Source organism: Mercenaria mercenaria, chromosome 17, assembly GCF_021730395.1.
Source record: "Mercenaria mercenaria strain notata chromosome 17, MADL_Memer_1, whole genome shotgun sequence".
Classification (NCBI taxonomy): domain Eukaryota; kingdom Metazoa; phylum Mollusca; class Bivalvia; order Venerida; family Veneridae; genus Mercenaria; species Mercenaria mercenaria.
In genome coordinates, this window is record NC_069377.1 from 18086287 (window position 1) to 18098376 (window position 12090).

A 12090-nucleotide genomic window follows, 5' to 3' on the forward strand; every position below is an offset into this window, starting at 1 on the left:
GTTATTCTTGATGATCTTTAGGTCAATAGGTCAGGTGAGCGATACAGGGCCTTCATGGCCCTCTTGTTTAAGATACAGCCTTGAATTTTGGATGTCATGTACAGTTTTGCACACCAGTGTTAAAACTGACTTTCAGTGACCATGAATTTGACCTACTGACCTACTTTCTAATATTTTAGCATAAGTTTGCCATTTTAAACTTGTGGCTCATATTACTCAGGTGAGGGATTCAGGGTCATCATGACCCTCTTGTTTGTTTTTAGCTCACCTGTCACATAGTGACAAGGTGAGATTTTGTGATCGCGCAGCGTCCGTCGTCCGTGCATCCGTGAGTAAACTTTTGCTTGTGACCACTCTAGAGGTCACATTTTTCATGGGATCTTTATGAAAGTTGGTGAGAATGTTCATCTTGATGATATCTAGGTCAATTTCGAAACTGGGTCACATGCGATCAAAAACTAGGTCAGTAGGTCTAAAAATAGAAAAACCTTGTGGCCTCTCTAGATGCCATACTTGTCAATGGGTCTCCATAAAAATTGGTCAGAATGTTCATCTTGATGATATCTAGGTTAAGTTCGAAAGTGGGTCACGTGTCCTCAAAAAGTAGGTCAGTAGGTCAAATAATGAAAAAACGTTGTGACCTCTCTAGAGGCCATATTTTTCATGGGATCTGTATGAAAGTTGGTCTGAATGTTTATCTTGATGATATATAGGTCAAGTTTGAAACTGGGTCAACTGCGATCAAAAACTAGGTCAGTAGGTCTTGAAATAGAAAAACCTTGTGACCTCTCTAGAGGCCATACCCTTGAATGGATCTTCATGAAAATTGGTCAGAATGTTCACCTTGATGATATCTAGGTCAAGTTTGAAACTGGGTCACGTGCCTTAAAAAACTAGGTCAGTAGGTCAAATAATAAAAAAACCTTGTGACCTCTCTAGAGGCCATACTTTTCATGGGATCTGTATGAAAGTTGGTCTGTATATTCATCTTGATAATATCTAGGTCAATTTTGAAACTGGGTCAACTGCGGTCAAAAACTAGGTCAGTAGGTCTAAAATTAGAAAAATCTTTTGACCTCTCTAGAGGCCATATTTTTCAATGGATCTTCATGAAAATTGATCTGAATGTTCACCTTGATGATATCTAGGTCAGTTTCGAAACTGGGTCATGTGCGGTCAAAAACTAGGCCAGTAGGTATAAAAATAGAAAAACCTTGTGACCTCTCTAGAGGCCATATTTTTCATGAGATCTTCATGAAAATTAGTGAGAATGTTCACCTTGATGATATCTAGGTAAAATTTAAAACAGGGTCACGTACCTTCGAAAACTAGGTCAATAGGTCAAATAATAGAAAAACCTTGTGACCTCTCTAGAGAACATATTTTTCAATGGATCTTCATGAAAATTGGTCAGAATTTTTATCTCGATAATATCTAGGTCAAGTTCAGAACTGGGTCACATGAGCTCAAAAACTAGGTCACTATGTCAAATAATAGAAAAAATGACGTCATACTCAAAACTGGGTCATGTGGGAAGAGGTGAGCGATTCAGGACCATCATGGTCCTCTTGTTATATTTACCCGATGACCCAAAGTAATTAAGGGTCACTTGGTCAGTAGGTTTAAAAATAGAAAAACCTTGTAACCTCTCTAGAGGCCATACTTGTGAATGGATCTCCATAATAAATTGGTCAGAATGTTCACCTTGATGATATCTAGGTCAAATTTGAAACTGGGTCACGTGCCTAAAAAAACTAGGTCAGTAGGTCAAATAATAAAAAAAACCTTGTGACCTCTCTAGAGGCCATACTTTTCAAGGGATCTTTTTAAGATAGAGCCTTGAAATTTGGCTGACAAATAATGTTTTGCACACCGATCTTAAAACTGACTTTCAGTGACCATGAACTACTGACCTACTTTCTTAATATTTTAGCATCAGTTTGACATTTGAAACATGTAGCTCATATTACTCAGGTGAGCGGTCCAGGGTCATCATGACCCTCTTGTTTTGTTTTTTTTAGCTCACCTGTCACATAGTGACAAGGTGAGCTTTTGTGATCACCCGTTGTCCATCGTCAGTCCGTCCGGCGTCTCATGCGTCAACAATTTCTTGTCTGCACGATTGTGGTTTCAATTATGATTTTATTTTAACCAAACTTGCACACAACTTGTGTCACCATAAAATCTCGGTTCCTTTTTTGAACTGGCGAGATCCCTTTATAGGTTCCAGAGTTATGGCCCCTGAAAGGGCCAAAATTAGCTATTTTGACCTTGTCTGCTCAATAGCAGCTTTATTTATGATTTGATTTTTACCAAACTGGCACACAACTTGTATCACCATAAGATCTTGGTTCCTTTCTTGAACTGGTCAGATTCCATTATGGGTTCGGGAGTTATGGCCCCTGAAAGGGCCAGAATTAGCTATTTTGACCTTGTCTGCACAACAGCAGCTTCATTTATGATTTTATTTTAACCAAACTTGCACACCACTTTTATCACCATAAGGTCTTGGTTCGTTTCTTGAACTGGCCAGATTCCATTATGGGTTCCAGAGTGATGGCCCCTGAAAGGGCCAGAATTAGCTATTTTGACCTTGTCTGCACAATAGCAGCTTCATTTATGATTTGAATTTAATCAAATTTGCACAAAACTTGTGTCACCATAAGGTCTTGGTTCCTTTCTTGAACTGGCCAGATCCCTTAATGGATTCCAGAGTTATGGCCCCTGAAAGGGCCAAAATTAGCTATTTTGACCTTGTCTGCACAATAGCAGCTTCATTTATGATTTGATTTTTACCAAACTTGCACAAAACTTGTATCACTACAAGATCTCGGTTCCTTTCTTGAACTGGCCAGATTCCTTCATGGATTCCAGAGTTATGGCCCCTTAAATGTCCAAAATTGGCTATTTTGGCTTTTGCAGCCATATAGAGACTTCATTTATGGTTTTATTTGGTACAAACTTCCAAAAATATCTTCAACAACAATAAATCTTGATTCCATGACAAATCAGATCCATTCGTAGGTTCCAGAGTTATTTTATCTTATATCTGATTACCTCCCCTGATTGTAATCAAAATGGATTTATATCAGTAAGATCTTATAGGACTTATTTGAAATTTCATTATTGTCATTAGTTGGACTGAGCCAATGAGTGTAGATGACTATGGACTGATTTTATGTCAGATTACCTCCCTTTATTTCAAATTAAAATGGGTATATCACCGTAACTAATGAAGATACTGATCTGAAATTTCATTTATGTCAACAGATTTATTTGGCAGATCCTTCTTTTGTTCACTTACAATAATTTTTTTTTTAATTACTTCCCTTTTACGTTACTATAGATAGCTTATTTATAGTAACTTTTTAGCTCACCTGTCACATAGTGACAAGGTGAGCTTTTGTGATCACGCAGCGTCCGTCCATCCGTGCGTAAACTTTTCCTTTGACATCTCTAGAGGTCACATTTTTTGTGGGATCTTTATGAAAATTGGTCAGAATGTTCATCTTGATGATATCTAGGTCAAGTTTGAAACTGGGTCACGTGCCATCAAAAACTAGGTCAGTAGGTCTAAAAATAGAAAAACCTTGTGACCTCTCTAGAGGCCATATATTTCATGAGATCTTCATGAAAATTGGTCAGAATGTTCACCTTGATGATATCTAGGTTAAGTTCGAAACTGGGTCACGTGGGGTCAAAAACTAGGTCAGTAGGTCTAAAAATAGAAAAACCTTGTGACCTCTCTAGAGGCCATATTTTTCATGGGATCTTCATGAATATTGGTCAGAATGTTCACCTTGATGATATCTAGGTCAAGTTCGAAACTGGGTCACGTGGGGTCAAAAACTAGGTCAGTAGGTCTTAAAATAGAAAAACCTTGTGACCTCTATAGAGGCCATATTTCTCAATGGATCTTCATGAAAATTGGTCAGAATGTTCACCTTGATGATATCTAGGTCATGTTCGAAACTGGGTCACGTGCGCTCAAAAACTAGGTCAGTAGGTCTAAAAATAGAAAAACCTTGTGACCTCTCTAGAGGCCATATTTTTCAATGGATCTTCATGAAAATTGGTCAGAATGTTTACCTTGATGATATCTAGGTCAAGATCGAAACTGGGTCACGTGGGTTAAAAACTAGGTCAGTAGATCTAAAAATAGAAAAACCTTGTGACCTCTCTAGAGGCCATATTTTTCATGAGATCTTCATGAATATTGGTCAGAATGTTCACCTTGATGATATCTAGGTCAAGTTCGAAACTTGGTCACGTGCGGTCAAAAACTAGGTCAGTAGGTCTAAAAATAGAAAAACCTTGTGACCTCTCTAGAGGCCATATTTCTCAATGGATCTTCATGAAAATTGGTGAGAATGTTCAGCTTGATGATATCTAGTTCAGATTCGTAACTGGGTCATGTGCGGTCAAAAACTAGGTCAGTAGGTCGAAAAATAGAAAAACCTTGTGACCTCCTTAGAGGCCATATTTTTCACGAGATCTTCATGAAAATTGGTCAGAATGTTCACCTTGATGATATCTAGGTCAAGTTTAAAAGTGGGTCACGTGCCTTCAAAAACTAGGTCATTAGGTCAAATAATAGAAAAACCTTGTGACCTCTCTAGAGGCCATATTTTTCAATGGATCTTCATGAAAATTGGTCAGAATTTTTTATCTTGATGATATCTAGGTCCCATGTGCTCAAAAACTAGGTCAGTATGTCAAATAATAGAAATAACGAAGTCATACTCAGTTCAGCACTGGGTCATGTGGGGATAGGTGAACGATTCAGGACCATCATGGTCCTATTGTTTATTATTGGCCGTAGGGAAAAACCGAGACCACTTTTCTGTGGTACAACATGGATGGTACCTCCACTTTTTATGTGTATTTTGACATATCTGTACCTTGTAAGAATATTTTTTTCTTTTTGGTTTATTTTCTTCCCTTTGTTGTTCCTGTCCTTTGGACTTAGATATTTTTTCTGAGGACCTTCTTGTCCTCAAGTGCAATGGTAACAGGTGAGCGATATAGGGCCATCATGGCCCTCTTGTTTCATTTAACAAGTAGATAAAAATACTAATTGCAAAAAAAAAAAACCAAGTCGAAAATTTGGCAAAATATCACCAGCAATTTGTAATTTCGAACTGTGCAAACACTGTTTCTTTTGACAAGTACTAAAATTGCTAACATGTTGATTTGTTCAAAAATTATGCTGCCATGATGATAGAATTATATTTCAACTGTGAATATCAGGTGAGTGATTCAGGGCTATCATGACCCTATGGTTTTACTAAATATATCAATGTTTTCTTTGATACCTTCAGGACCAGTATTTCTATGATGTTAAGGATGACAGTGGTGGGAAGAAAAGAAGAGCTGAAGGTGGGGCAGACAAACAGCAGAAAAAGCATAAACGTATGTGTATTTTTAGCTGAGGTGACCGGTCATCGTCCGTCAACATTTGCCTTATTAACACTCTAGATGTCACAGTTTTGACCCAATCTTGAAACGTGGTCAGAATGTTTATCTTGATGATCTCTAGGCCAAGTTCATAACGGGGTCAAAAACTTGGTCAGTAGACTAGATCAAAGGAAAATCTTGTTAAGCTCTATAGTCCACAGTTTAGGTTTGAAACTCATGAGAATTGGTCAGAATGTTTGTCTTGATGACCTCTAGGTCAAGTTCGAATCTGGGTTATGTTGGGTCAAAAACTAGGTCACCTGGTCCAATCTAAGGAAAAGCTTGTTAACACGCTAGAGGCCACATTTTTGACCCTATCTTCATGAAACTTGGTCAGAATGCTTATCTTGATAACCTTTAGGCCAAGCTCGAAACTGGGTCATGTGGGGTCAAAAAAGACCTTGTCGGAATGTTTGTCTCCATGAAATCCTGGATGAGGTCTAATCTGGGTCCTGTGGGATCAAAAATAAGTCACTAGGTCGAATCAAAGAAAATGCTTAATTACACTCAAGAGACCACATTTTTGGTCCAATCTTAATGAAAATTTGTCAGAATATTTGTCTCCATTAAATCACTAGGTCAAAAATGTTTACACTGTTATGGTGTGTTACTCAGGTGAGCGACCTAGGGCCATCTTGGCCCTCTTGTTTTATGCATCTATCATGATACTGTCTGAAAATCATACTGAACTGGGTGTGTGCATGTTTGTGGGTGTTTGTGTCAGTGTGCGTGTGTTGGTGGGTGGGTGCCTGTGTGTGTAAGTTTTCATAGGAATATAAATATGTGAATTTTTATTTTTGAATATAAAATGAATTGAATTTTACTGCTTTGTTGGGATTAAATGTTTTGGATTGACTGAACAAGGAAATCCATGGAAATTAGTCCCTCACAGAATCAGGCCTAAAATAAAATATTGTTTGTTTCCCTTTTCACGCCCGACCAGAAAAAATGCTGCAACCCAAAATATGTTGTTGTAAAACCCCAAAAAGGTGAGTCAAATTAAACAATTCCATTTCTAAATAAGTCTTTGGCGATTTATTTCCAGAATTGAACAGGAAACAAGTTTAAAAAATTGTAACATTTATCAAGTTTAGGCCAGAATTTTTTTATTTTCTGGTTCTCAGGGAGTGCCGACCCAATTTTTCGATTTTGAAATAAAATTAAAAGTGATTTTCGCTAATTTTATTTTTATTTTCCCCGCCAATAGTCTGGAGTGAACACAAGCGAAAATAAAATTGTAAACGGCCATTTCATTTGTTTTGCTAAAAGCGCTGCGCCCTGCCCTTTTTTAGCACCGACCTTCTGCCCGAGTCACCGCCCTTCTGCCTTTCTTCAGCACCCTTTTGCCCTTTCAGCACTGCCCCTTTGAATTACCTGCCAGTCATTGTCAAAATAGGAGACGTCCCAAAAAACTGTCACTCGATATGCAGATATGACTCTCGGCGACTTCACACAGGTGCTGTGTATTTGCCCGAGGCATGTATGCAGAGTAACAGTAATTAAAACGATTAAGAGACGATGACCGACTGAAGCGCAAAAAACACCAATTAGAGAGGTCTGCAATCAAAGCAACCTGATCACAAAGTGCTCAAGGTGAGCTTTTATGATCGCTCTGTGTCCGTCGTCGTCCGTCGTCGTCAACAATTTGACTATTAACACTCTAGAGGTCACAATTTTAGCCTAATCTTAATGAAACTTGGTCAGAATGTTACCCTCAATAAAATCTTGGACGAGTTCGATATTGGGTCATCTGGGGTCAAAAACTAGGTCACCAGGTCATATGAAAGGAAAAGCTTGTTAACACTCTAGAGGTCACAATTTTGGCCCAATCTTAATGAAACTTGGTCAGTATATTACTCTCAATACTATCTTGGACAAGTTCGATATTGGGTCATCTGGGGTTAGAAACTAGGTCACCAGGTCAAATCAAAGGAAAAGCTTTTTCACACTCTTGAGGTCACAATATTGGCCCAATCTTAATTAAACTTGGTCAGAATGTTACCCTCAATAAAATCTTGGATGAGTTTGATATTGGGTCATCTGGGATCAAAAACTAGGTCACCAGGTCAAATCAGAGAAAAAGCATGTTAACACTGTAGAGGCCATATTGATGACTGTATCTTCATGAAACTTAGTCAGAATGTTAATCATGATGATCTCAATGTCCAGTTTGAATCTGGGTCATGTGGAATCAAAAACTAGGTCACCAGGTCAAATCAAAGGAAAAGCTAGTTAACACTCTAGATGCCACATTTATGACCTTGTCTTAATGAAACTTGGTCAGAATGTTAATCTTGATGATCTATAGGTCAAGTTTAAATCTGGGTCAGGTGGGGTCAAAAACTAGGTCACGGGACAAATCAAAGGAAAAGCTTGTTAACACTCTAGAGGCCATATTTATGACTGTATCTTCATGAAACTTAGTCAGAATGTTAATCTTGATGATATTTATGTCAAGTTCAAATCTGGGTCATTCGGGGTCAAAAACTAGGTCACCGGGTCAAATCAAAGGAAAAGCTTGTTAAAACCCTAGAGGCGGTATTTATGACCATATCTTAATGAAACTATCTTGATGATCTTTAGGTCAGTAGGTCAGGTGAGCGATACAGGGCCTTCATGGCCCTCTTGTTTATATTTCTTTCATCAAAATAATATTAAATTTATATGAAATTAAAACTGTTTAAGAACACAGAGGACCATGATGGTCCTGAATCGCTCACCTATCCCCACATGATCCAGTTTTGAACTGAGTATGACGTCGTTCTTTCTATTATTTGACATAGTGACCTAGTTTTTGAGCTCATGTGACCCAGTTTTGAACTTGACCTAGATATCATCAAGATAAAAATCCTGACCAATTTTCATGAAGATCTATTGAAAAATATGGCCTCTAGAGAGGTCACAAGGTATTTCTATTATTTGACCTAATGACCTAGTTTTCGAAGGCATGTAACCCAGTTTTGAACCTGACCTAGATATTATCAAGGTGAACATTCTGACCAATTTTCATGAAGATACATTGAAAAATATGGCCTCTAGAGAGGTCAAAAGGTTTTTCTATTTTTAGACCCACTGACATAGTTTTTGACTGCAGTTGACCCAGTTTTGAAGTTGACCAGATATCATCAAGATGAACATTCAGACCAACTTTCATACAGATCCCTTGAAAAATATGGCCTCTAGAGAGGTCACAAGGTTTTTTTACTATTTGACCTACTGACCTAGTTATTGACGGCACATGACCCAGTTTCGATCTTGACCTAGATATCATCAAGATGAACATTCTGACCAATTTTCATGAAGATCCATTCAAAAGTATGGCCTCTAGAGAGGTCGCAATGTTTTTCTATTTTTAGACCTACTGACCTATTTTTTGACCACAGTTGACCCAGTTTCGAACTTGACCTAGATATCATCATGAACATTCAGACCAACTTTCATACAGATCCAATGAAAAATATGGCCTCTAGGGAGGTCACAAGGTTTTTTTATTATTTGACCTACTGACCTAGTTTTTGATGGCACGTGACTCAGTTTCGAACTTGACCTAGATATTATCAAGATGAACATTCTGACTAACTTTCATGACGATCCATTGAAATGTATGGCCTCTAGAGAGGTCACAAGGTTTTTCTATTTTTAGACCTACTGACCTAGTTTTGGACCGCACGTGACCCAGTTTTGAACTTGAACTAGATATCATCAAGTTGAATGTTCTTACCAATTTTCATGAAGATCCATTGAAAAGTATGGCCTCTAGAGAGGTCACAAGGTTTTTCTATTTTTAGCTCACATGTCACAAAGTGACAAGGTGAGCTTTTGTGATCGCGCAGCCTCCGTCGTCCGTCCGTGCGTCCTTCCGTAAACTTTTGCTTGTGACCACTCTAGAGGTCACATTTTTCCTGGGATCTTTATGAAAATTGGTCAGAACGTTCATCTTAATGATATCTAGGTCAAGTTCGAAACTGGGTCAACTGCGGTCAAAAACTAGGTCAGTAGGTGTAAAAATAGAAAAACTTTGTGACCCCTCTAGAGGCCATACTTTTCAATGGATCTTCATGAAAATTAGTCAGAATGTTCATCTTAATGATATCTAGGTCAAGTTGAAACTGGGTTACGTGCCATCCAAAACTAGGTCAGTAGGTCAAATAATAAAAAAAAAACTTGTGACCTCTCTAGAGGTCACATTTTTCATGGGATCTTTATGAAAAATGGTCAGAATGTTCAGCTTGATGATATCTAGGTCAAGTTCGAAACTGGGTTACGTGCGGCCCAAAACTAGGTCAGTAGGTCTAAAAATAGAAAAACCTTGTGACCTCTCTAGAGGCCATACTTTTCAATGGATCTTCATGAAAATTAGAATGTACACCTTGATGATATCTAGGTCAAGTTTGGAACTGGGTCACGTGCCTTCAAAAACTAGGTCAGTAGGTCAAATAATAGCAAAACCTTGTGACCTCTCTAGAGGCCATATTTTTCATGGGATCTGTATGAAAGTTGGTCAGAATGTTCACCTTGATGATATCTAGGTCAAGTTCGAAACTGGGTCAACTGCGGTCAAAAACTAGGTCAGTAGGTCTAAAAATAGAAAAACCTTGTGACCTCTAGAGGCCATACTTTCGAATGGATCTTCATGAATATTGGTCAGAATGTTCACCTTGATGATATCTAGATCAAGTTTGAAACTAGGTCACGTGCCATCTAAAAGTAGGTCAGTAGGTCAAATAATAAAAAAAACTTGTGACCTCTCTAGAGGTCATATTTTTCATGGGATCTGTATGAAAGTTAGTCTGAATGTTCATTTTGATGATATCTAGGACAAGTTCGAAACTGGGTCAACTGCGGTTTAAAACTAGGTCAGTAGGTCTAAAAATAGAAAAACTTTTGACCTCTCTAGAGGCCATATTTTTCAATGGATCTTCATGAAAATTGGTCTGAATGTTCACCTTGATGATATTTAGGTAAATTTGAAACTGGGTCTTTTGCGGTAAAAACAACAACAACATAAAGCATTATTCCTGTTTGTTTATATAACATGCTTATCATTAATAAATACATAGATCTACTGTTTGTTTTATGATTGCATTCATTATTTTTGTCTTGCAAGTTTTCTTGATTAGAAATATCATAAGATGTTATTCTGCGGCATACTTCAAAGTCTCTGTAAAGCCTGTTAAAAACGTTTGGAAAAAGAACCAAATATGCAAGATTCAACTACATTATTCGATAGGGCGTTATCTTGGCGAATTTTTAGAAGATGAACATGTACTGATCGGATGGGTTTCCAGGGATAATTTTGATATTGATACCCCAGTTGATGTTATTCATGTTTTTGAGTAGGTGCATAATATATATTTTTTTAAAAACTCCAAAAACATAGCGTATACAAGTTAAACAGTAGCAGGGGATCTATATTCTTGTAGTAGCAGGATACCAAGTTGTAACATTATACAATGATAGAGCTCATTGAGAGGAAGTGCAGTGAGAATGGTCCATAACTCTTGGTGGTCCAGTTTTTGAATTAACTCCCTTTTTTGAAAACCTTGTCCAGGGCATAACTTGATACTTTACATATTGATAGAGGTTAGTGAAAGGGAGTGCAGTGACAAGGAACCATAACTCTAGGAGGTCCCATTTTTAGCTCACCTGTCACATAGTGACAGGGTGAGCTTTTGTGATCGCCCTTCATCCGTCGTCCGTCCGTCTGTTGTCCTTCCACAATTTCTTCTGAATAAGATAGAGACCACATTTTGCAAGCAATTTTGATCAAACTTGTACAAAACTTGTATTGGCATGATATCTGAGTTCCTTTCAAAAACTGGCCAGATCCGATCATGGGTTCTAGAGTTATTGCCCCTTAAAGGGCCAGAATTTGCTATTTTTGTGCGTCAACAATTTCTTGTCTGCACGATAGTGGTTTCATTTATGAATTTATTTTAACCAAACTTGCACACAACTTGTATCACCATAAGATCTTGGTTCCTTTCTTAAACTAACCAGATTCCATTACGGGTTCTAGAGTTATGGCCCCTGAAAGGGCCAGAATTAGCTATTTTGACCTTGTCTGCACAATAGCAGCTTCATTTATGATTTGATTTTAACCAAACTTGCACACAACTTGTATCACTATAAGATCTTGGTTCCTTTCTTGAACTGGTGAGATTCCTTTATGCATTCTAGAGTTATTGCCCCTGAAAGGGCCAGAATTAGCTATTTTGACCTTGTCTGCACAATAACAGCTTCATTTATGATTTGAATTTAATCAAACTTGCACAAAACTTGTGTTACCATAAGATCTCAGTTCCTTTTTTGAACCGGCCAGATCCCGTAATGGGTGCCAGAATTATGGCCCCTGAAAGGGCCAAAATTAGCTATTTTGACCTTGTTTGCACAATAGCAGCTTCATTTATGATTTGATTTTAACCAGACTTGCATACAACTTGTATCACCACAAGATCTTGGTTTCTTTCTTGAACCAGCCAGATTCCATCATGGGTTCCAGAGTTATAGCCCCTTAAAAGCCCAAAATCGGCTATTTTGGCTTTTGCAGCCATATAGAGACTTCATTTATGGTTTTATTTGATACAAACTTCCAAAATATCTTCAACAACAATAAAGCTTGGATTCCATGAC

At 37.9% G+C, this 12090-nt stretch overlaps 1 protein-coding gene across 3 annotated transcripts in view; it reads left to right on the forward strand.

Moving 5' to 3' along the window:
• Nucleotides 1-12090, forward strand: part of LOC123537554 (CWF19-like protein 1) — a 281916-nt gene that overhangs the window by 182155 nt on the left and 87671 nt on the right. For all 3 annotated transcript variants that reach the window (XM_053529211.1, XM_053529213.1, XM_053529212.1), the window contains one exon: nt 5322-5412. In XM_053529211.1, coding sequence (XP_053385186.1) covers nt 5322-5412 — 91 coding nt within the window. The remainder of the gene's footprint in view (nt 1-5321; nt 5413-12090) is intronic.